This window comes from Balaenoptera borealis, assembly GCF_965194805.1.
Source record: "Balaenoptera borealis genome assembly, chromosome: 12".
Taxonomy (NCBI): domain Eukaryota; kingdom Metazoa; phylum Chordata; class Mammalia; order Artiodactyla; family Balaenopteridae; genus Balaenoptera; species Balaenoptera borealis.
The window spans coordinates 99,333,608-99,358,877 of record NC_138869.1 but is presented as its reverse complement, the minus strand read 5'-3'; the positions used below and the strand labels follow the sequence as shown (position 1 = coordinate 99,358,877).

Below are 25,270 nucleotides of genomic sequence, written 5' to 3'. Positions count from 1 at the left end.
AAAAAAAAAATGTAAGGCCTTTATTTAAACCTATTTAGCAAGACAAAGTCTCAGAAAGCAGATTTAGGTTTCAGAAGATTTAGAAAGTCAGCTTAGATTTCAACAGGTACTGTATCAACAAAAGCCGAATCCGAGTTGTCAACATAAGGAAGTTGTTCGTCATTCCAGAAATAGACCTTATAAAGTAACTAGCTTGGTGCTAAGTAGAGAGGAGCAGGGCAAGCTTGGTTACACCCTGCTTACTCAAGCACCCACCCACCCTGACTCAACTGCTTTGCAAACTGGGAGCTATTTTCAAACAACCCTTTTAAAATGCTATTCAGAACAAGTTCCTATTGTATAAGCACAGGGGACTATATTCAATACCCTGTGATAAACCATAACGGAAAGGAATATGAAAAAGAATGTATATATATGTATAACTGAATCATTTTGCTGTACAGCAGAAATTAACACATTGTAAATCACCTATATACTTCAATAAAATAAATTTTTTTAAAAATGTTATTCAGAGTTGAACTCTGTAGTTCTGTGTAATCAGAAGATGCCATTCCACAACACAGCAACTCCAGGTATCTTAAATAAATTTTGCTGGGAAAACAATTACACTTTGAGCACCAAAGTGAGAACCCTATTATCAGTTTAGTAGATCATGTCCCAGAAAAGCCCTCTGGGCAGGCCTGGCAGACTGTCCACAATGTCAGGAATGTTCAGGCGGAGTGGACCGGGGTCCCGCAGTGTTTGTGCCATAAGTCGATGGCCTTGCTCACAATCGCATCCGAGCTGTCCTGGGGGATCTGTGAACAAGCAAACCAGTCTCTGAAATGTGTGTTTCCGACTTCAGTATCTCCCTCATTTTCACTCTGGTACAAATCTCATTTCCACTGGAGTTTTCACCATTTTTCAGAAAGTGATCGCACAGGAGGCTACTGCCAGGATCTGTTTCACGCGCCACCTGAGGTCACAGTAAGGAGCAGTCGTGTCATGCTGCCTAGGGTCGAACCCTGCACTGCCCACTACTTGTGGACTCCTGGGCAGGTTATCTGAGCTCCCTGGGTTCAGATCCCCGTCTCTAAAATGGGGCAAATGATAGCCGCAATTCACAGGGCTCTTTACCGGGTTACATGAGGTAATTCACAAAAAATACTTAGCAGTGGCCCTGGCACTGTGAGCCACTAATTATTACAACGATGATGGTTCTTTGATCCAACATACATTCACTTAGTACTTATTTACCGGGCCACTGTTCAATTGTTAACATTGACTGATTAAAATATATAGATTTGGGGTCCAGTGAAATTCACTCACACCTAAGTCTCTTTACATCCACCTCTTTTTGCCTGGTTAAGGGTATTCTAAGATACAAAGACAGGGAAAAACAGATTCATTTAGACCCTTCAACATGCTCTAAGTTTACATTTCAGCACATTAACAAATCCAACTGGGATTCTACCAGAGATAGCAACAGAAATGAAAGGACTTACAAAATCCCTCAAAACATCAGGTTTCCTTTTCCAGCAACAAAGATCACTCACCCTAAAGTAAAGATCCCACCTCTTCCTTTTCTTGACAAGCCTCCTAGTGGTCACATCAGGGGACGCGACTCCAGTCCCAGGTGCATACACTCGTGGAGACATGCTCAGGCCACTGACCCCAAAGGACTGGACTACCATCCACAGACCAACTTGAAACTTTTTCAGGGGAAAATTGTTTCTTATGATGTAAAACTACACTATGTCTCTGAAATAATTTAATGCAATAGAAAAATCTGGCTTGCTAAACTGACTTCCTTTCTAGATTCAAAATTAAAATACAACAAAGTACACTTACGTTTTCCAGAAACTTTGTTATCTTCTCTGCACTGTTCAGTGCCATTACTTTTATTTTAAAGGTTAAGAGAATTTCCACAGCTACAAAAACTAGTATCTTACAGGATCCACTTATAACTTTATCCCAAACCCTGCAAAGTAAAGATATAATCAAATTACGAGTTTGAAGTTTACGTCTATCTAAACAGCTCAAATTTCAAAATTAAATCAAATTACATTTTCTCTTAAGTACTGTCATCCCTCAGTATCCCCAGGGAACTGGTTCCAGGACTCACTTGCTGTGGATACCAAGATCTGTGGAGGCTCAAAGTCCCTTGTGTAAAATGAGGTGGTACAGTCAGCCTTCTGTATCTGCAGATTCCACATCCAAGGATTCAACCAACCACAAATTATAAACACAGCACAGGATCAGCTGAATCCGCAGATGCGCATCTGCGGATACAGAGGGCTGAGTGCATGAGCTTCAGAGAAGAGCTATGAAGAAATCATCATCAAGGAAAACAACACAGATCAGCCATTTGAAATCTATTTCAGACACAATCAGCAGTGGAAGGAAAAAAGGAACAAGCACTAGAAAGTATCAATATTTGCTCTGCTAGGAATTGACCAGTATGCCAATTCCCTAATGTTTCAAAACTGACATTTTCGGGCAGGAAAGTCCTAAACCAAAGCTTAGATTTTACTAACATTTTGTAATGTTAATATAGTCATTACGTGGTAAGGAACAACAAAAGCAGCAAATGAAATGATAAATTCAATTTCATTTTCCAGTGGTTTAAATTCCTTAATTAAGGAGCCAGTTATTGAGTATACTCTAAAATAACTATTCTGATAACTCCTATAAACTCTTACAGTTGGTATTATTCCATACATGCCAAATGCATTGTCTTGTAATGTCCTCTGTATATTTACCTTTCTCCTCAACTGCAAAGTTGTGGATGGGGTGGTCCAGGACACCGAAATACCTGTAACACGTCTGAAGTTGATGGAAGAGTTGAGTTTGAGTCTCAAGTCTCTCACTGCCTTCAGCTACTTTAGAAATAAACATTTTCTCTAGGACCTGCTCCATTTCTGGAAAAGCCCACATACACTCCTGGATACTCTTTCATACGGGAATACTGAACAGCATCGAACACATTGAGGGCCTTCAATTTCTCTAACTGTATGTTCTAACATTTTTAATATTTATATTAATATGAGATATTTCTAATGTTTCTAACTGTATATATAATAAGCAGAATCATGTGTTGTTATGTTAGCTGCTGGAGAAGTTAGCATCAAATTATTGTATTGTTCTAAAGCAAATTTATATTCCAAGATGATCACGTTAAAAAAAAAAAAAAAAAAAGAACACAGGATTTTTCTGCCTCTGAGCCTGCAGTCCGTATTTGAAAGAAATACTTGCCTCTGTAAGCTGGATTCAGGCAAGCACCCGGCGAAGCACCTCTTGAACCAGAGATCATAGGGAAGTTTGGACACTGCAGAACTCGCCTTCAGATGACTCAGCAGTCGGCTATCTTCCAGGTTCAAGTATTGTTCAAAAGCCTTTGGCTAATGATTAAACAGGAAGAGACTACTCAGTTCCTGTGACGTAATGTTACCTGCTCTTACAGGCTGTGATGAAAAGGTGTACACGCTGAACACAGGAAATGCTAGAAAACAAAGCTTCAGACTCATTTAAGTCACTGGTGAGGCAGCAGTTTCCCAGGTCAGCACTAACCAGAGCAACCAACCGTCCAGGACTAAGGGGTTTCCTGGGACAGTCCCGGGCTAAAAGGAACAGTTACTCACCCTAGTTAGTCCTAATTGTGCTAGCCAGATTCAACAACCTAAGGCAAAAGTCCAAAGCAAAATTCAGTTGCTCTGGGGAGCTGAGAAAGGCCCGTGTTCTGGCTGCTCTAGGGCAGTAGGTTAGACGTTCAGGGAAAGGACAAGGGTACGGCCAAAGAAACAGAGCGGGACTAAAGCGGGGACAGGGAACTAGGAAGAATGGAGATGAAAAGGGCCCAGCAGTCACTGATGCCACCTACGCTGACCCACGTGGAGCACACTCTGCACTTGGCAGGGAGGGTCAGACAACAGGGACGTCCTGAGGAGGAGCTCTGTCCCCAGCAAGATGTGCACAAGAATTCCGGGGAGGTACAGGAATAACACAGGGGGAAAATGCTCCAGGGTTCCATCTGGCAGCCTCTCCCATGTAAGGTTACACAGCAGCCAACACTAGAAGACTGGGAGCTAACAAAGCTGGCTCCCAGACGGGTTTGCTGTATTTACAGGGTTCTCTGGCAAAGCACGGATCCTAAGGTCAAACCCTCAAGTCTGTACTCTCTATCCAGAAGGGCACAACCAGATCCCATATCACCTGGCCAAATGCGATTTTTTTTTTTTTTTTTTACACTAAATATCTGCACCACTGTACTTCTGCCAAAGAGGCAATTCATAACCCTTACAATGTCCACCGTAGCCAGACACTGTGCTACATATATAGGGAAGGGAGTAAAAGGTAAGATAGCTTTATTACAGTGTGTTATAGTTAGCTCTTTGCAGCTCTCTCAACCAGGCTGGAAGCCCCTTGAAGGCAGGGATGATATGATGGGAATAAGCAGAGACAATGGGCACATCCAGGTGGGAATCCTAACCCCTACTTAAGAAGCCAGAAAGAGTTTCCCAGGAGAGCTGACGTTTGAGCTGGCCCACGAAGAAGGGACAGGACTTGGCCAGGCAAAGAGGGCCACATAGTAATATCTGGTCCAGCTTAAAGGATACATATCCCTAAATAAAGAGAGCTTCTAAAAAAGGAAAATGCCAAAACCTCTATAGGAAAAAATGCACATGGCTCTAACCCATATGAAAAGATGCTCAACCTGGCTATAATAGAAGAAATGCGACCTGAAACTACAGTGAGTTACCCTTTTCTCACCTATCATGCTGGCAACAACACACACCAGGCTGGCGAGGCTACAGGGAAACTGGTGTTCTCATCTGTTGATCATGAGGATGCAGAAGGGCATGAGCTCTACAAAGAGGAAACTGAAAAAAACCTAGCTAAGTAACATATGCCTTTACCCCTCGATCTAGTCAATTCATTTCTAGGAAATCTATCCCCCAAATATACTGGCAAATATACAAAAAGATACATGCACAAAGCTATTCACCTGTTATAACAGCAAGAGACTGGAAACATCTCAATTAGCCAACAACAGAGGATGGGTTGAATAAACTAGGATGGAGTGGTATGCAGCTGTGAAAAGGAATAAGGGATGTCTCTATATACTGCTTATGGCATAATCCCCAGCGTATATTAGGTTAAAAAAAAAATAAAGCAGGGTGAAGAAAAACGTGTATCAGATGCTACTGCTAAATCTAAGAGGGTGAATATAAATACATATCCATGTGTGCTTTTTTTTTCTTTTTAGTGCAAGATGACATTTATACTGCCTGAAATTTTTAGGACACAGCAAATGGTAGAAATAGTAGATGTGATGATTTTATTTATATATTACTGTAAAACATTTAGGTTATTTCCAATATTTCCATGACCCTCATATACTTACTTTTAAGGAAATAAAGCATACCTCAACAGAAGGCAAAACCTGACAAGAGACTTAACCACCTTGAGAGGAATTTATATTAAACTTAGGAAGAGGCTGCTAATAGTGTTTATTAAAAGAAAAAAAACCTTCGGCTTCCCTGGTGGCGCAGTGGTTGAGAATCTGCCTGCTAATGCAGGGGACACGGGTTCGAGCCCTGGTCTGGGAAGATCCCACATGCCGCGGAGCAACTGGGCCCGTGAGCCACAACTACTGAGCCTGCGCGTCTGGAGCCTGTGCTCCGCAACAAGAGAGGCCGCGATAGTGAGAGGCCCGCGCACCGTGATGAAGAGTGGCCCCCACTCGCCGCAACTAGAGAAAGCCCTCGCACAGAAACGAAGACCCAACACAGCCAAAAAAATTAAATAAATAAATAGCGTTCCCTTTTAAAAAAAAAAAAGAAAGAAAGAAAGAAAGAAAAAAACCCTCTCTTTAGGACAGCTTTTAAAAATTATATCAATGGCAAGGAAAGAAAACTCACTCACTTTAATGACTAAACACAGTTAAGACTGAGATGGCTTAAAGGCAGTCTGATCTGAAGAGAACAACAGAGACCTTCCACGTCACACCACTGAAGCTGGCCTCTACTCTCCTTGGCAATCAGAGGCCTCATCAAAGAGAATTTCCAAAAGCTTGTATGGAGAGGAAAGCTGTGATGTAATCCTATAAATCAGAACACTACAACATAAAGGTGTCGTCACCAGAAATATTCTTTTCTTTGGATGTCAAAAGCCCGTCACTGTCTATCATGTGCACATTTCCCCAGGATTATGAAACAACCTATGCTTTGTGATAAATTTGGTAAAACCACAAAAATTTGAAAAGATGACAGACAAGATTATAGAAACTAACAAGAAGCTAGGCAGAAGAGATCTAGTATACAACAATAAAAAATTTTAAGCTGGACTAACAAAGTTTAACTAAAGACAACTTTTTTTAAAACCTGACTTTAAAAGTTTAAGTCACAAAAAAAAAAAAAAGTTTAAGTCACTTGATGGCTAAATCAAACAGCAACACAAAGGAAATTTAGCTTTTCTTATACATTCAGAACTTTAAAAAAAAATTTGCAACTATAAAAACCTATGTGCCAGGCACTATAATGTACATGCGAAAATAAACCCCTTTTTTTGAAGATGGGGAAGTTAAGGTTCAGGGGACATGGGGACATTAAGTATCTTGCCAATTCTAAAATTCATTTCTTCAAAAAAAAAAAAAAGCTCAAGGCATTTTTGAAAAAGAACAATAAGAGGGAAATTTCCCTGCCAGCTATCAAAATATGCTAGGAAGTTAAAGTAAGTCATATGGTACTGGCCAGGAAACAAGACAAATACCTTGATACAAAAAAAAAAAAAAAAAAAGGGAGTCCAGAAAGAGATAAATATATACATAAACCTAGTAACATGATAAAGGTGGCATTACAAATCTGTGAAAAAAAGAATGAACTGACAAACAGTATAAGTGGTAGTTCTACTACTTATTAACTGTGTGGCCTCGGACAAGTTACTTAACTGCTCTGTGCTTCAGTTTCCTCATCTGTAAAAACAGATGTGTTAAGATGAAATAATTCATCAGTAAAGCAAATTTAGTCTTAGTTGGCATGAATCATGTTCTCAAACTGTTACCCAGAGCAAGGAGGAAGAGGGCAGTGGGGTAACTGGCTGAAGCTGTGTTGCAGTTAACCACAAAAGGAACAGAGTCATGTCTGCGTCTGATACCAGTCACAAAGGTAAGTCCTTCACAAATTAAAGGACTAAATTTTAAAATGTTCAAATATTTTTAAAAGTTAGAAGCTTTTTAAAAACTTGTTTTTAAATCTCGGGATTAGAAAGGGCTTTCTAACTAAGACACAAAACTTGCAGCAAAAGAAATACTGATAAATCCAACTGTATCAAATCTTTACATCTTTACACAACAGGGAGAAATATTTTCAGAGAAAATATTTAACTTATTAACAAAGGATAAATATCCAGCATATAGCAATAATTCTTACCAAAAAAAAAAAAAAAGGAAAGACGGAAACAAAATAGAAAGGTAGACAAATACGATGACCAATAAACATACCCAAAGCTGCTTAACTTCACTCAAAAATGAGGTAATGGAAACTAAAATGGGCTACCATTTCACTATCAGATTGGCAAAATCCTGAGAGAGTGATACTATCAAGTATTGGCAATGGGGTGGAAAACAGGAAATCTCATAAACTGTTGGGGGAAGCGAAATTGGTACAACTTCTGGGTAAGTAACCTGATAGTTAACAAATTTAAATATGTCTCTTGCAATTGAGCATTTGTTGTGTAGGTAACCCCCCCAGAGACACACGCACACATACACACATGGGAACACATCACGTACACGGAGTGGGGCTGTCAGCATGGAGCCTTTACATTAAATTAGGGCAAATTCTTACCAGAAAATACTATGAGAATTTTTTAAAGTGGTTCGAAATGAGCGACTCTCAATCCTAGCCTCATTTCAGAATCACTTGGAGTTTTAAAAAAGTAGAATTCTGGGGCCTCACCCCTGAAGATTCTGATTTCATTGGTTTGGTCATTTTTAAGAGCTCACAGGTGGTACTAATAGGAAGTCAGGGCTGAAAACTACCTATGTGTACTGACATGGAAAAGCTCCCAGACATTAAGTTTTAAAAAGAACTGTAGGATCGTATGAACAGTATGATAGTACTTACATTTAAAAAAAAATTTTATATATATATATGTTATATACATATACACATACACACACACGTGTTCATGGGAATGCACTCGCATCCCCATCCATTCCAATGCACATAAAATAGTCTAGACAAATACACACCAAGCTGGTGACAATGCCTACGACTTAGAAAGTGGGGGAGGGGAGGTGCTGGTGCAGGTCTATGACGACACTGGATTCATCTGGATTACTTAATACTTCGAGAATGTGTCTGTTACTTGTGTTATTAAAAATAATGAATTTTTAAACAAACTATCAAAATGCTACTGCATTTACTCCAATAAGAAAAGCTAATTAAATCACAGTATGATTCGGACCTCTTGATTTAATTAGGCAGCTAACATTTCATTTACATATGCTCCAATGCCATGCTTTCTTTTTATTGAAATTAAGTGAATTAAATTTCAAAATTCTAAAAATCAAATTTTACTTAATGCAAGTACATAAAAAACACTCCTGTTCAGTGCTCTGGGAAGCTGAGGGCCGAAGAGTCTCGCCGACCCCCCTAACGGACACAGAGCAGGGATGGATCTCCAGGGCTCGGCTGACCTGTGCCCCGCACCTGACCCTGCGTCCTGTACCACGGTTACTGCTTTCAACAGAATTTCCAAGCGAAACAATTCAATGACTTAAGAAAAAAGACTCGTTTTTATAAAATGAGGGAAAACACTGGGCAAAGAGAATGGCAAAGGACCCCTGGCTTGTGCTGATGACACAAGCGCTGGTCTCCGGATTCCCAAGTCAGAGTGTACAGACCACCGGCTGCCTTCCTCACAAACAGAGTCCGGACTCTAATGTGAGATCACAATGTGCCCGGCTAAAACGAACCGACCACATTTCCCAGGCTCCACTGCAAACTGGGGCGGCCTGGCGACACAGTCCTGCCCGCCGATAGTCATGCAGAAGGCAAGTCTGTTAAAGGGAGACAGGCGGGCCTGGCTTGTCACTTCTCCTTTAGGTTCGTCTTTGCCTTTCCTTCCTGCCTAGAACAGGGATGTCACGGCTGTCACTTCAGCATCTGTCGTGTGATCACGAGGGGAAGGATCACACCTGAGAACGCTAGAACAGGAGGACACGAGCCTGGGTCCCTGGCCGTACGATGGCTGTGGCACCAGCCCTGGGCTGCCTTGCCTCCAGACTTCTGCTTACGTGAGAGAAGACAAAGCCTCGGTTACTTGGGCTTCCCATTCTACACAGCCAAACTTAAACCTTAGTACAGACGGGTAATTCTAGCTAAAGTCAGTGGATTCTGGATCCAGATAAGGAATACTATAGAGCGGGGGGTGGGCAAGCTACAGCCTGCAGAGGCCAAATCCAGCCACAACCATGCTTTTATGTATTTTGTGTGACAACAGCAGAGCTGTGTGCCTGCAACAGAGACATACACACCTAGCCCACCAAGCTGGAAATATTTACCATCTGGCCTTTTACAGAAGGCATCTGCCGATTCCCACCACAGAGGGTCCACGCATAATTGCAGCAGCACCAGGAGGTAAAGGCCATTTCCTGAGGACCCCCATTACCATTGCTCACGCCCTCCCCAAAACAGCCATAACATCATCCCTCACCAGCTGGGGTAGAAAATCCCGGTACTTGTTATTCAGTTGGTTCACAAAGCATCGGGTGAGCCAGTAACAGTCAATGCCATCTTCCACCATCTCTTCCATGGCTTTAGCAGTGGCAAGAAATACTTCATCTTCTGGCTCCTGCAAGATTAATAATAATAACTCTCAAGAGGGAGGTAGAAGAGAGAAATACAGAATTCTTTAATAATAATGAAGGCTTGCTCCCTAGATTCTGAAGGACCTGCAATAAATCAAAGTGGGACCAAAAGCGCACAGTCCATCACTAAAAAGATGACCAAGGGGAGATGAGGATGAGTAACCAGAGGAATTGGAGTCAGCGCTGCTTCTGAACACTCAGGTTTCAAGCTGAACATTCAGAGATTTTCCAACTTCTAACATAAAGGCCAAAGTGTCAACACAAACCCTAAGCAAGGGCTGACTCTACACCCAGAAGTATTCTCTGCACTGGAGAAGAATTCCTTTCAAACAGAAGTGATAAACAGCAAACAACTGGAGACCTCTGTCAATAATTTGCAAACATTAAATGACCCTAAAAGGACTAATAAGCATTCTATTTCAAAGCATTCATACATAGCTTTAAATTTTTGTTCTATCATTAAGCACCTGAAAAGTTAAAATGGCCCTAGAATCAGAATTTTAGGACTCAGAAGAATGGCATTTCTCAAACCTTGTGTCAATACTCAGAACATGAAAGCAAACCCTCAAGTAAATTTCAAAAGAAATCTCATAAAAACTGGAATCCACTTGAAAAAGCTGTTTTCTAACACCATATCTTACACCAAAAGCTTTACATTTTCATCTAGGATTTAACAGCTGAAGGATTTTTTTTTCTTTTTTTTTTAATTTTATTTATTTATTTATTTTTTTATTTTGGCTGTGTTGGGTCTTCGTTTCTGTGTGAGGGCTTTCTCTAGTTGCGGCGAGCTGGGGCCACTCTTCATCGCGGTGCGCGGGCCTCCCACTATCGCGGCCTCTCTCGTTGCGGAGCACAGGCTCCAGACGCGCAGGCTCAGTAATTGTGGCTCATGGGCCCAGTTGCTCTGCAGCATGTGGGATCCTCCCAGACCAGGGCTGGAACCCGTGTCCCCTGCATTGGCAGGCGGATTCTCAACCACTGCGCCACCAGGGAAGCCCCAACAGCTGAAGGATTTTTAACATTGAAAAGAAACTAAAAAGTTTCCTTCTACTCCCCTAAGAAGTCTCAAGTTAAAATCAAAATACCTATTTTAACAGAAGTATTGCATTTTAGGCCTCCTTTCCACTTATTAACATTCTACAAAATGTCAAGAATAGCAGAAAGCCTCCTTTCGTGGACTCCCACCCGGCCCTGGGCGCTGTGCTGGGTGCTCCTGAACCTGGCACCTCAATGCTGCTCCCAGTTCCTCTGAGACACAGCTAAGAGGACCAGCGCCCTCCAGCCGAAGTCAGCTTCTATGTGCCCAGCCCTGTGCCGAGCACTGTCACACAGTCTCATTAAAAGATAAGGAAAATACAGCTTCTAGGGCTTGGTGACCAAGGAGACTTGAGCCCAGAACAAAACTTGGACACCATGTCAGCCTGAGGCCACGGTACAGGTGCCTGGACCTCAAGCCTGGAAGGCTGAGCGGGGATGAGGTGGAAACGATAACCTACCATCTAGATCTCTTGAGCTAATGGATAATCTAACCTAACTTCATATACAGTTTAGGAACTTGAGTAGTACTATCAGCTAACTGCATTCTGCCAACGGGAAATAAAATTTAAAGTTTGAGCGTTCCAACTATTTTCAGGAATGTTCTCTCTTGATAAACTTCATCAAAGTGGACGACCTAAGATTTGCCCATGGGACCCAAAGCAACCTCAAAAAGAAAGAACACGTTGAAGTTCAAACTGCTGTGCTGGCAGACTGCAATCTGCAACAGCCACCAAAAAAATTACAGAACAGCACAGTTCGCAGGCAAATCCCTCTTCTGAACAATTCACTCTGTTTTAGCCAAAAGTTAAAATGCTTAGAGCGAATTGCAAGTTGTATTAAAATAGCCAAAGCCCAAGAGCTATAGTCATTACTTTGCCTGCCCTCCTCCACTCCCCCCTCTCTTCCCTTTATAAACAGTAAGCAGTCCAAGTAACCAGAGTGAGCAGTTTGTCAAAGGTGAAACCTATAAAGCAGGCTGGAGCCTGTGGGCCTGAGGCCAAGGAAGGGTCAAGGCCAAGGAGGCAGCCAGTGACTTCGAGGCCTGTGCGGCCCGCAGGCCAGGGCCAGAGAGGCGGCCGGCCACGGTGGTGACAGACAGAGGGACGAGCAAAGAGATAAATACAAATAAGACGAGGCTTCCATTAGCCTCACTGCAACTGCCAGAGAAGGAAGCTGCAAATATAAAAAGGGTGAGGGCTAAATGAACTTGGGATATTAGAAAGGACTTGGCAGCTTTGGCATTAACTCAGGGTCTTTAGTATAGAAATAGATAGATATATAAACACACAGGTGTGTGTATATTTCCTAGCTGTCTGCTGAGAGGGCCTAGAAGCAATGACACACCACAGACAATGAGCATACCTAGCGCCCTGTTCTCGGTTTCTAGATATAATACTCCAAAAAAAAAAAAGCCTGATTCCAAGCCTGGGGTAGGGAAAGTACAAAATGAGCCTGGAATGTCTTTTTGTGCCAGAAAGTAAGAAAGTGCTCAAAATGATGGGAACTTGTCAAAAAGACACACAAGTCAGCTTGAAGGGGCTCCCGCTGGCTAAATACGGGACAATTTTAACATCAAAATAACGGTAGTAATGAATTATAGGCCATTGAATAAAAGAGGAATCTATAAATTCATACTGATATACATAAATGAGGGAGAAGGGAAAACTCTTCCTTACAGAAAAGTCAACTAATAAATGCAGAAGGAACGAAGGAGTTAGAAGATCATCATTTGGCAATCAGCACAGTAAAAACTGTTTCAGGCAAGAGTCAGTGGATTGATATTTACACAGTCTCAAAGTACCTCCCCACAAGTTACTTATTAATTACAAAGGGAAAATAGCAACCTTACCTTGAAGAAACCTGGCAGACACCACCTTAACCAAGTGATCAAAGTTAGCAGCAAGAGTAATAAGTATCATATTTCTGTGGAATTCCTGCCAGAAACACATAACTAGATTCTCATCATGAGGAAACACACAAACCCAAATTAAGAAATGTTCTACTGGCCAGTACTCTTCAAAACTGTCAAGGTCATGAAAGACAGAGGAAGACTGAGGGACTATTCCAGATTAAAAGCAAATAAGACATGGTAAACGTAATGCATGATCCCAGATTGGATCCTGGACCAGAAAAAGAACATCAGTGGGACAGTCAGCAAAATTTCAATAACGCCTATAGATTAGTTCATAGTATTGTATCACTGCTAATTTTCTGGTTTTGATAAATAACCAGAGTATAATTAAGATGTAACATTTGAGGATGCTAGGTGAAGGTATATGGGAACACTTAACTCTTTATGCAACTTTTTTCTACTATTTTAAAATGAAGAGTTAAAACAGAAAAAAAAATTTTAAATCGTCAACAAATGGTAAGACTAGTAGTTGAAAGTTTGATAAGTTCTGAACCACAACTTTTATTGTTTAGATAAAGGGCATTATTGGGACAATTGGTCAAACGGAAATGGAGTCTGAAGATTAGATGTTAATACTATATCAATGTCAACTTCTTGGTGTTGATGACAGAACTATGGTCACCTAGGGGAGTGTTCTCATCGTTAGCAAGTGTACACTGCAGGAATCTGAAAGAACGGGATGCCGTGTCTACGTCTTATTCTCAACTGGTTTGGAAAAAAAATATGTATACATATATAGGAAAATGACAAAGCAAACATGGTGAAATGTTAATGACTCGGGAACCGGGATAGAGGGTATATGGGATTTCTTGATAGTATTCTTGCAACTTTTCTATAACTTTAAGATTACTTCAAAACAAAATTTTAAAACATTAGGGAGATTGGGTCAAAATGTACAGGGCTATGAACGTCTGGGAAAGATGTGTTGCTTTTATTCTACAAAGAAGAGCCACTGAAAGTTTCTAAGGTAAAACATAATGCAAACAAAGGCTGGCAGATGGAGCAGTCTAAAGTTGAACCAAGGGTCAAACAAAAGCACCACTGACCAGTGGAAAGGAGGGACTTCGAGGCAACTTCCCAGACTCCAGCCGATGCATGTAGAGATAGACTTCAACCTGAGGTGTAGCATCACTGATAAAGCGAATGACTTCCAGGGCGTGAAGGACATCGGAGTACTGCTCCTTGCGATACATCATCACCTGGGCATGGGACTCATGGTGTGGAGGCAAGATGCCTATAGAGACCCGGGGTGGGTTAACAAAAAAAAAAAAAAGGGCAAAATACTGAGGCACCAATCCAAATTCCTCTTCTATGAAAGAGAATCCTGTGCGAAGCTGCCTACCACAATTAGACTAGAACTCACACAAATATTTAGTTACCGTATAGATTATCTTTTAGAAATTCACACTATAAATCAAATTTTAAATACTATCAATATTCGAACGGCAATTACATCACTGATATTAAAGAGAAATGAAACGACATCATAAAGCCTTTGAATAAATGTGCCACATAAATTCAAGATAAATCACACCAATTACAATAATGATTTAATTCAAGTTTACGGTTGTCAGCCTCGGGCCACCCTTAGCTGCTAAAGGCCTATCTCCAGTTGCTGGTGCTTAGCCCCTAATATGGAATTGTTCCCATCCCCCAACCTCCACAATTCACATGTTGAAGCCCTAACCCCCAATGTGACTATATTTGGCAACAGGGCCTTTAGGAGGTAATTAAGGTTTAAAGAAGTCATAAGGTGGGGCCCTAATCCAACAGGGCTAGTGCCTTTATAAGAAAAGGAAGAGGCTAGCGTGGTTTCTCTCTGCTGTGTGAGGACACAGCAAACCAGGAGGTGACACTTCACCAGGAACAAAATCGGCCAGCACCTTGATCTTGGACTTCCCAGCCTCCAGAACTGTGAGGATATAAATTGTTATTTAAGCCACCCAGTCTGTGGTATTTTGTTAAGGGAGCTGTAGCTGACAACACAACCCCCTTCATCTTAGAACCACCACCAAGTGGTCAAATCCTTTTCTTCCCCAACAACTAAAACTTGCTCAAAGTCCTAAAGTCTCTCTTTAGAAGGAAAAAAAAAATCTCTAATTTTCACTACCACAGTAACCTTACATTTCAATGCCATTTTATGCTCGTTAATATATTTAAACATGATGTCTACTCATTAGACTTTGGGGCAAGAACCACATTTTTTTAAATACAAACAAATGGCATGGAGAAAACACAGTGGAAAGAGCACTGGATGGGCCTTCAGTCAACTAGTCCCAGAGGTGTTAACACCAGGATGCTCACAAAGGTCTCTCCGGGCACTTGTTTCCTTATCTGCCAGAGGCAGGAAATGGGACGGGTAAGCATTTCACCAAATGTTCTCTGCAGAACATGAGCCCCAAGGGTCTTCATGAGAAAAAGGGTACCAGAGTCAAATAGATTTGGGAAGTGGTGACAATGAAATTAAGGCTTTAAGTTTTGCTATAAAGAAAAACATCTTCCTTTATTTACCCCAGCCTCATTAAACTTCATGAAACTGTATCGTAGCCCAAGCTCCAGAGTCAAAGTTCCTGGGTCTAAAGTCTAGCTCTACAGTTAACTGGCTGGGTGACCCTCAGCAACTTACTTGATCTTCCTGTGCCTTAGCTTCTCCATCTGAAGAATGGGAAGAATAATACCCATCTCACACAATTGTAATGATGACTAAACAAATTAACATACATAAAACACTCAAAGTACATGGCACCTACTAAGCTAGTATCAGTGTTATTAGCTAGTACACTTGACTATGGATCTCTCTTTGATGCAAACTACCACAGATCCAGTATTCTAAAGAACATTCTGGGAAACATAACTTGGATGAGCTCAGAAGACTAACACAGTGGGAGGTTAATGTTGGAACCAAACTCCCAACATAGCGTGGCAGCTCTAAATCTCAAGTGCCTTTTTAAAAAATTAATTAATTAATTAATTTACAGCTGCCTTGGGTCTTCGTTGCTGTGCATGGGCTTTCTCTGGTTGTGGTGAGCGGGGGCTACTCTTCGTTGCAGTGCACGGGCTTCTCATTGCGGTGGCTTCTCTTGTTGCACAGCACGGGCTCTAGGCATGCAGGCTTCAGTAGCTGTGGCACACGGGCTCAGTAGTTGTAGTTCGCAGGCTCTAGAGCGCAGGCTCAGTAGTTGTGGCTCACGGGCTTAGTTGCTCTGAAGCATGTGGGATCTTCCCGGACCAGGGCTCGAACCCGTGTCCCCTGCATTGGCAGGCGGATTCTTAACCACTGCGCCACCAGGGAAGTCCCTCGAGTGCCTTTAACGGCAAAAACAAGGGAGACTCACCTGTTAAAGCAAGCCACGAAAAAGAGGTGATGAACAGCCTGACAGGCCTTGGCACTCAGCTGCAAAGTACAACTGTCCATCTCACACTAATCCACTGGCGTTATCAGTTAATAAGACACATAGTCTTTCCCAGCAGATATAAATATTATCGACATTCCCATCTAAAAGGCACCCCTGGAAGGCATTTACTTTGATGGGCACTGGAAACACTAAGATTTTTTAAATGCTCAGGGAAAAACTGAGGTCGTTTTCACACATTCTCTATATTGTAACTGCACGGTGACCTATTAGAAAAGTGTACAAAGGCTGTCAAGATGCACAACAAAAAAGGCAACGCACAGTGCTTTCTAGCATGGCTTGCATTCCCTCGCTGGCTCCACATTACATAACCAGATTCGGGACTCCAGATTTTTCAGGTCCTGAAAATATAGTACATTTTGGAAAGAAAACAAGGTCTATAAATCTAGCCTAACTTCAAATGGGCTCTACAAACCTGAGCTCAAATCCCAGCTCTGCCACTTACAAGCTATAAGGCCTCAGGCAAATTATTTAGCTTCAGTCTTTTTCCCCATCGGAAAAATTGGGATATTGATACCTGCCTCACAAGGGAATTCCAGGATTATCCTAACTTTTGTTTTTTTTAAAGAAAGAAAAGGAGGGTAGTAATGGATGGGTATTTTATACATCAGCAGGCTCAGCAATAACAGAAAAAAAAAATCCTTAGCTCAAAAGGCATGCTGCCAGTCACTTCGGGCACCTAATACACTTTTTCTTCCACAGAAACTGAGCAAGACTGTTTTTCCTTCTCCTTTGGCCACTCTTCACTGGAACTTATTCATTTGTGCTTCTAGGAAGTAAAAACTCTTCAATTCCTTTTTTGATTCTGACAGCACTCCTTAGGAAGTTATACCTCTACAGCTGGGAGTCGCAGACTAACAAATCAAGAGCTAAACCTTAGGAGTTAATTTAGCTCAATATCCTCATTTTACAGATGAAAGAAAAAAAGGAAAAAAAAAAAAAAAAAAGAGGCCTAGTGGCATCTTCTGGAAGGTTACCAAGCTGACAGTAAAGCCCAGACCAGTTCTCCTTTCTCCCGGCCCAATGCTCTTCCCACACCTTGTTTCAGGAAGGTGCATCACTGTCTCTTCTAATGTCACCTGACACTCAGAGTGACACACAGTGGACTGCCTCTGAAGGTCACCTTCTTCCAGGCTTCCAAAGTGAATGGTGATTCAGGCTCCCAAGGTTAGACCCAGTATTCAGTAAAAGGCCTAAAGAAATCCTCCTTTTTCTGACTGATAAGATGCCAATGATCCCATCATTCAACATTGTTGAAGATAAAGCTTCCAACTCTTGGAAATCATACCTAGAAGCACCTTCCAAACCAATGCACGGTACATGGACGGGAGCGGGAACCTCTGACTAAAAGTACAAAGTTTCTCAACATCTAGAGGAAGAAAAAGAAAAAAAAAAACGATTAGATGCTTTTCATGCTGATCACAATAGGTAAAGATGCATTTCATGTCTGAAAACCGAAAGTATAGTAAGACATCTCTTCAGAGGCAGGCTGCTATACAATCAGCAAATCTAGGAAAGGTAACACTAGACTGACTTCCAGCCCACGTGTTCCAACTAGCTATGTATTGTTTTTTTCCAACTAGCTATTTAAAAACAATTAGTGTTTCATGGTGTAGGAGATGCATTTTGCATATATTACTACATTCACTATAACATCAGCAGTAGTTACTGTTTATAGAACTTATTTCATTTATCCACATCGCAAGCTTGTTGGGTAGTTATTGTTTTAAAGATGCAGAAACTGAAGCTCAGAGCAGTTTAGTGACTTGACTAAGTTTACATCGCCGGTGAGTGGCACAGTCAGCCTGCAAATCCCCACATTCACCAGTAAGCCACATTCAACCATCTTGGGCCTCAGTTTCCCTACTTGTCAAGTGAGAATTATAATACTTAAAGCACAGATTGCCTAGTGAGGATCAAAGGTCAGGTGGGAAATGTTTTTGAAACTTTAAAACACTCTATGCATTTAAACTACTGTTTTTAACTATGGCTCAGTTTATTCCACTTTAATTAGCGATAGAACAGACCTTATTATGACTGGCTTAGAAGAAATAAAAATGTCAATATATAATGCAGTTTCAGTATTTCCATAAAAGAAAATCATGGCAAGAGTTGCTGCAAATTTACCCAGAAGCTACGATGACACCTCTGAAAATTGAGAAAAGAAAATACATGGGTCTAATAAGAGAAAAAAATATTACTGACTTCTAAAGAGGCCTTTCAAAAAGGTCTGGCTCCGACTCAGTGAAATATAAACTTGAAAAATCCTTAACTTCTCCCAAAATATACCATTCTGCTGCCATCCTATCACTAAAAACATACCGCAGGTAACCAATACCTCTGGACATCTTTAAAGGTAAGATTTAATTTCGGAAGATCTGGGAATGACTGAGAACCAATAAGGTAAATTTAACTTATAAAACTCACCCAGACAGTCATCTTTTAGGAGAATTTCTAATGATTTCTTTTCTTCAACTCCACGAAACCCCACTTTTTCATAATATACTGAACGGAAGTTTCTCTGGGAGTCCTCAGTCATGTTTCATTCTTGGAGAGACAGAATAGGGAGCAGAAAAAAGTGAGCCTAGAAACAAATGAAGAATTGATGAAAAATTTAATGATCTTCTCCAACTTTTCCATGAATCTAATACACTATGATAAATGGCCTGCCCTTGCATAGGACTCAGTATTAAACCTTCCCTTTTACACAACCCTAACATCACGTCACCTTTGCACCTTGGCCAAAAACCAAGATATAAAACAAAAGTCCTCTGAGCTGCTATAACAGATGGCACAAGGTTCATGCCTTAGCACTCCTATTTTACTTAGGAGAGAACCTAGCACAATGGTATGCAGCCGTTACACATGTTCAAAGAAAAAAGTTACTGAAATAGGAAGACAGACAAAATGTCATGCAAAAGGGATTACCAAATATACATGATGACTATTTTAAAAAAATTTTTTAAATTAGACTATTCTGAAATGTTAACAATGGTTATCTATAAGGCAGCAGGATTCCAGATGATTTTAATTTTCTTTCTTTGGCTTAGCTGTCTTTTCTAAAATGGGCATTTGGTAAAACAAAAAACTAAGTTATAAAAAGAGTAAAAAAAAAAAAAAACATACACAAACCCAAGTTCCTCACTTAGTTTTCCTTTAAACACAATTCTATCAAATGTAATTGTCAAAATTCAAAACCCACAACAGATTAAGCATTAAATTATAAACCAGAAGAGGGGCAGCAATGTAGCCGGTTGACAAGTGATGTCACAGAGTTGGAGACAAAATAACGACTTGGAATCTGGCATCAGAACTCAAAAAGTTCGTTGGTCTCTGGTTCTTTCACAATAACCTTCAGTAGACTGAAGGCAAGTCATCAGGAAAAGGTCAAATTGGGTTTGTGTTTTAAGAACAGAATGGATGTAATGCATTTTCCAAAAAATATAGCACTGCCTGCCCCAAACGCTTAAAGCGTCGGTGCAAAGAGTACAGCCCTTAGGTTTTAGAAATTCTGAGATGTCCCCAGGGACTAGGGGAGGGTTGAGTTCTAGACAGCCAATGTCTTCCTTATTGACAAGATACTCACTGAGACGATTCGGGCACTGGAAAGAATAGAATTCGTTTTGATTGAGGAATTCTATAGGGTACTGAGCTCTTAGGACCAAACGTTTTTTAAAAGCAGAATTCCAAAGCATTAAAACACCAAATAAGGTGGGATTTATTTAAAAGCAGCATCCAAACAGCTGCAAGGCGATTCGGTGGCTGCCGTCTAAGGACACCATCCTCTGGCGGCAATGCAACAGCAAACGCGTCCTCCGGGAGGAAATAAAGTAAGTTTCCTTGCTGCCCAGCAGTGCCCACCTGACGGGAAAAGTAAACGCACCCTGATCCAAGACCCCAGGTCCCACTCTCCCTGTTATGCTTCACCTCTAGTAGTGGAAACCACACCCGGGTTCAGACTAAGTGGTCCAGGGAGGCAGCGGAAACCTGGCCCGGTGCGCTGACCTGCCGACCACCCAGGGCCGGCCGGGCGGAGGGAGACGGTTGGACACCCGCGCCCAGGAGATAAAACCCAGCAGCCGCGGCGTCCGCCGGACGTGACGTCAGCCTCGCTCCACGGGGCGGTGCCGAGAGTGCGCGTGCGCCGAGAGCATGCGCGGAAGCGCCACCCACGCCGTAGGGCCGCAGACTCTGCAACCCAGACACGGGAAAGCGGGATGCAAGTCAACCTAGCATCTCAAGCGCCCCGCCCACTCCCCGCACCAGTCTCCCTGCTCCCCCTACTTATTCCTGGTCTGGAGAATCGCGACTACCTTACTCCCGCTGTCCCGGGCGGTGAGTGCCCGGGATGCTCTCCCCAACCCTACCCTGGAGGTGATCGCAGACCCCAGGATGGAGCTCCTTAAACTGTCTGCGGTGGCAGACCCCTGCTTTGTTTTTATTTCCTTTTTCCTGTTATGTGGAAATAAATGACCAACCAAATGAGAAGTGTAAAGCAACTTATTGAGAATTTGCTGTACGAGAGAGTCAGCCCCACTATCACTTCTATTTTGGCAGAAACTCAAAGGCAGGCAGAGGAGGGGAAAGGTTGATAGTGGAAAAAAAGGGAAGGCTTCAGGTGTGCCCTCGTCGGAGACTGTTGGCGTGGGGAAGCTGCAGGTAGAGGAGAAGCCGGGTGTCCTATGTGATCCGTTAGCCACATCTGGCTTTCTCTGGCTGGTCCTAAGTTGAAAAGCAGGGGTACAAATTAGGGAAGCTGTAAGTTATTAATCAAGTCCAGGCCAGTTGCTACAGTAGTTATTGTTCCGCTTCCTGGGTTGTTTCTACAGCTAGCAGACAGGCTGGCTTCCTAGGCTGGTTTTTGTACATAAGGGGTTGTTTTTCTAGGCAGGTTGTGGGTCCGTTCTATTTTCATATATGGTCGACCACTGTCTGTATATTCAGCCTCTCAGTTAAAACACTATAAATTCTTTGAAAACTGAAGTTTAAAAACAAGATATACAAGCCCCAACTTTTTAGACTCAGCAGACAAAATTACTCTTTAAAATAGCTATTAAAGTTTATAAACGCTTTCTCTGCTTACCTTGTTACAGACCAGCACTGGTCTCAGGGACAGCCCTCTGAGCAGCACCAGATGAGTAGGTTTTTAAGCCACTTGGGTTTGAGAGGAACTGTCACCAAGCCAGGTTTGTTTTGTCCAACGCATAGCAAGCCAAACGCTGAGACACCAAGGTTTGCAGCAAAGAGAGGAAGAACGGTCTCAAATCGGCTTCCCTGAAAGGCAAGAGGCTTGGGATACTTATGGGCTAAAAAATAAAGAAGCAGGGAGATCAGAGTCATGGGAAAGGTGATTGGGAAAAGGTGTGGGAAGGTCATTCTACGCAGGTGTGACTAAGCTACAGGCCTTTGCACGTTCAAAAGATCACCAAGCAGATACTCACGCATGCCCAGTTGGAGGGTCGGTGGTCCCATCCAGTCTTAACCAGCTCAGCTCAAACTAGACACAGCTGATTCCAAGTTCCTGCAAAACAACTCGGGCAAACATCTTACTGTTACCGAACGTGAGTCCCTGTGCCCAACGCACAGTGAGCCCAGCAATACAGAAATGTCAGGGTTTGAAGCAGAGAAAGGTTTATTGCAGGGCCACGCGAGGAGACAGGTGGTTTAAAAACCCCTTTTACAGGAAAGGTGAGGGAGGGCTGTGGTTAGTTGTGGAAAACTTCTTGGTGTCCGATCCTTTGTTCTTGCAGCTGTCCGTGTAGATCAGGTCATGGTCAGGTCACGATGTTCCTATAAACCTCCATCGAAACAAATGTTATTCTCTGTTCTACAACTTTTTATCTAAAGGTGTAATACTCTTGAAGGTAACAAATCCTGTAAGCAAAGCAACATCAGTGCCCCTCATTTTACTTGGTCAAAGTCCTAAGGCTCTACTTTCACCCTCTGAGGCCCAGGTCCTGACTAAGAGGAGGGGGTCCCTGCGTGGGCCGGGTACCCTGGCTGGGTGCATTCGTCCAGCACCCGGGTGTGGGTCCTCTGGCCAGTGCCCAGACTTGACTGAGGAGGCAGGTCTCAGCTGGCAGCGCCTTCAGGGCCGGGTCCCCAGACCCAGCCCCGCCGTCATCACTGAGGGACACAGGCACCCAGCACCCAGCACCCAGCCGGCCCTCAGCCTCCTCAGACCCCCCAAACAGGGCTGGGTCCCACAGACTGTGAGCCAGGGTGACCGCCACCACCAGGACCACTGCGATGCTGACCGTTGGCAGAGCGGGACCACTGACAGCCGTGCACTAAGGCCTTGCCCTTGCACTGACGGCTGTGCACCCGCCCCATCCCCGTTATTTTATTGCTTAGGCCACGGGCCACCTGGAGGACATGCAAGCCTTAAAACGACCTTGATGAGTGAAGGCAGGTGAAATGGATTTGACCCATGGTCTCAGTACCACCTGAAGAGAAGTCAGTTCAGTGATGGGAGCGGCTTCCCTAAGAGCCCAAATGTGTACAGAGCAGACCACACAGGGGCCAAGCTCTAGAGAGACTCGTAGACATCACCACCACCAAAGTCGGTCCAGTTATGGTGTCAGTAGGTTTGTGGTGTAACGGCTACACGGAACTTTAATAAAGAAGCGAGTGATGGTTGAAGGCAAACATCTGTGCTTCTCCCCCCGACCCCGCAAACACCATCTTTACCTCTTCAGCCCTGGGGTTCTAAGCCTCGCTTAGGCAGTGTTTCTTCACGTTAGCAAGTAGAGTTTTTCAAGTTTTAGCTTTCAAGAATTCCATTTACTTCATCTAAACCTTGGACCAGTCACTAGTTTTACAATCTTCTTTTTCTTACCTTTAAAGTAGAACTAATAGTGGTGATGATCTCACAGAGGTATTGGAAGGATGAAGTGAGAAAATGTGTAAAGTTCTTGGCAATGCCTGGCACCTGACACAGTGAGGTTATGTGTGAATTGGCTGCTATTAGCTAAATGGTGACAGAACGTGGTTGCCTTTAACTGTCATTCACTGTGCTTTTTGATGAGCTGACAGACAATATTTGGAAGCTTCTATGGGAAATAAGTCTCTTGGAGACGATTCTCAACACTGCAGCCAGAGTGACCATTTAAAAATGTCCTTCCTCTGCTCAAACTCCTGCAATGTCTCCTCATTTCACTCAGAGTAAAAACCAGTGTCTGCATCGTCTGCCTCCTCTTACCTTATCAAATACCAGGGTCCTTCTCATGTTTGTCCTCTATGCCTGAAATGCCGTTTCCCCAGAGAACCACGTGGCCTATTCCCTCACCTCAATTTTGATCAAATGTTCCCTCCAAAGTCCTATTCCAACCACCCTACCTAAAACGGCAAACCCATTACCTGAATCTCAACCTCCCCATACTCACCTCCACTTTTCCTTTCTTCCACAGCGCTTATCGTAATCTTAGCAGGCAATAAAATTTTGTGAAACTGAATTGAAATAAGAATTTTAAAAGTCACAGGTGCCCTTTGTTTGAATGTATCCCTTGCTACCTTCACCCCTTAACGCCCTGTAACCTGACTACCCTCTGGTGGTTAATTATTCTTACTAAAATTATGGGAATAACTGTCCTGCTAGTCAACTCACTTTCAACATTGAAAGGGACTCAAAGGTCAGCCCGTTCCATTCAATGTGATGGGGCTGAGAGCTAGATTTCAGGGTATGAAAGCAACACAAAGTGTTTAGGAATGGCATCACATCTTTTTAAATTCACCTGTGGTAGGATAGTAATTATCAAATACCATCAACCTCCACCGCCTGCCCCTCTTTTTTTAAGAGATAAGGCAATGGAGACCCAGTGAGGTTATAGCTCTAAGGCAACTGTCTTCATTTTGAGCAGCAAGCAAAATTAACATAGTAAAAAAAATCCATTAAAGCATGATTGGGGGAATATGTAAATTCAGGTGATTGACATATAAAATCATACCTCCAAAACATCTGAAGAGGGACAAATCTGGATGGTGCCGGAGGCTCATTTTCTCCTTCATTTTGGTCATTTGGTGGAGAACTTGCTCAGCAGGTCTGAGTTGGCTAATCATAGGCAGACACCAGCTGCAGGCCCCCAGAGGCTCCCCTTTCTGACCAGGGAGCTTCCCTTAGTGTCATAGCAGATCTGTGCTTCACCCCAACCCCATCACTGTAAATATGTGAAAAATCAAGGGGAAGGGGCTCCCCTTGATTGTGATGTTTGGCCGCCGTGCATGGACCCTCTATGCCTTGCCTAAGCTGTGGAATAGAATCGAAGGATTGCATACACTCCACTGTTTTCTACTTGTAAATTTTCCCTCTAATAAAGCCTACTTTATACTTGCATCATTTGGCACTAGTGGTGTGTTTTCATGACCTTTTTTCGGGATACATGATTGTATACAGAACTGTCCTGTTAGAGGGAGGAAATATTACTTTACCTGTCAAAACTGGTAGGCTATGTATTACGTGGATGTGATTATAGCCTTCCAATACTGTCCTGGTATATGGAAACCTCTGGTCAGAGGTCAGAGGTTGCCTCGTGCACATGGGGTCATTTAGCTAATAATGAATCCATTAGCCACTGGTAATTATTTGGCCTTTGCCCTGTTTTATATTTTGCATGAATCTTTGGCCCTTTTAGTGTCAAGATGGCAGGTAAAGTCATCAAAGTTAAAATGAAAACTCCATTTCAGTTTCAGTGAAACTAGAAAAAAATATAAAGTAGCTGAAGAATTTCCGGAAGCAGTAGAGAGCAAGCAGGGCACATGTAAGAGAAAGTAGAGAGAGACCCCAAAGCTGCAGACCTCAGAGCCAGCAAAACACATCTCCCAAAGGCATTTTTATCAGGAACAGATGTTAGAATTTGCCAAGTGCTTTTTCTGCATGGAGATAATCACGTGGTTTTTCGTAAGTACTTTGTTAATATGGTGAATTACACGGATTGATTTTCAAAGGTAAACAAATTGTGCATTCCGGGGATAAACATCACTTGATCATGATGTATTACCGTTTTTATATATTGTTGGATTTGATTTACTAGAACTTGGTTTATAAATTTTGCATCT

General features: G+C 42.4%; 1 protein-coding gene across 5 annotated transcripts; it reads right to left on the bottom strand.

Annotated features, from left to right (window-relative positions):
* LOC309606867 (TBC1 domain family member 7) lies at window positions 1-20,335 on the bottom strand. 5 transcript variants are annotated; one of them, XM_082344562.1, is made up of 8 exons: window positions 20,100-20,332; window positions 18,644-18,800; window positions 17,505-17,585; window positions 13,850-14,037; window positions 9,700-9,837; window positions 3,235-3,380; window positions 1,831-1,960; window positions 1-797 (listed from the first exon to the last, which is right to left on the bottom strand). In XM_082344562.1, the coding sequence occupies exons 2-8, from the start codon at window positions 18,753-18,755 to the stop codon at window positions 711-713; spliced, it is 882 nt and encodes a 293-aa protein (XP_082200688.1). In that variant the 5' UTR covers window positions 18,756-18,800; window positions 20,100-20,332; the 3' UTR covers window positions 1-710. The 5 variants fall into 5 exon arrangements, with proteins under 5 accessions (XP_082200688.1, XP_082200690.1, XP_082200687.1 ...); XM_082344564.1 differs by having other exon boundaries at window positions 18,644-18,763; window positions 20,144-20,332; XM_082344561.1 differs by having other exon boundaries at window positions 20,144-20,331.
* Window positions 20,336-25,270: the final 4,935 nt, after the last annotated feature.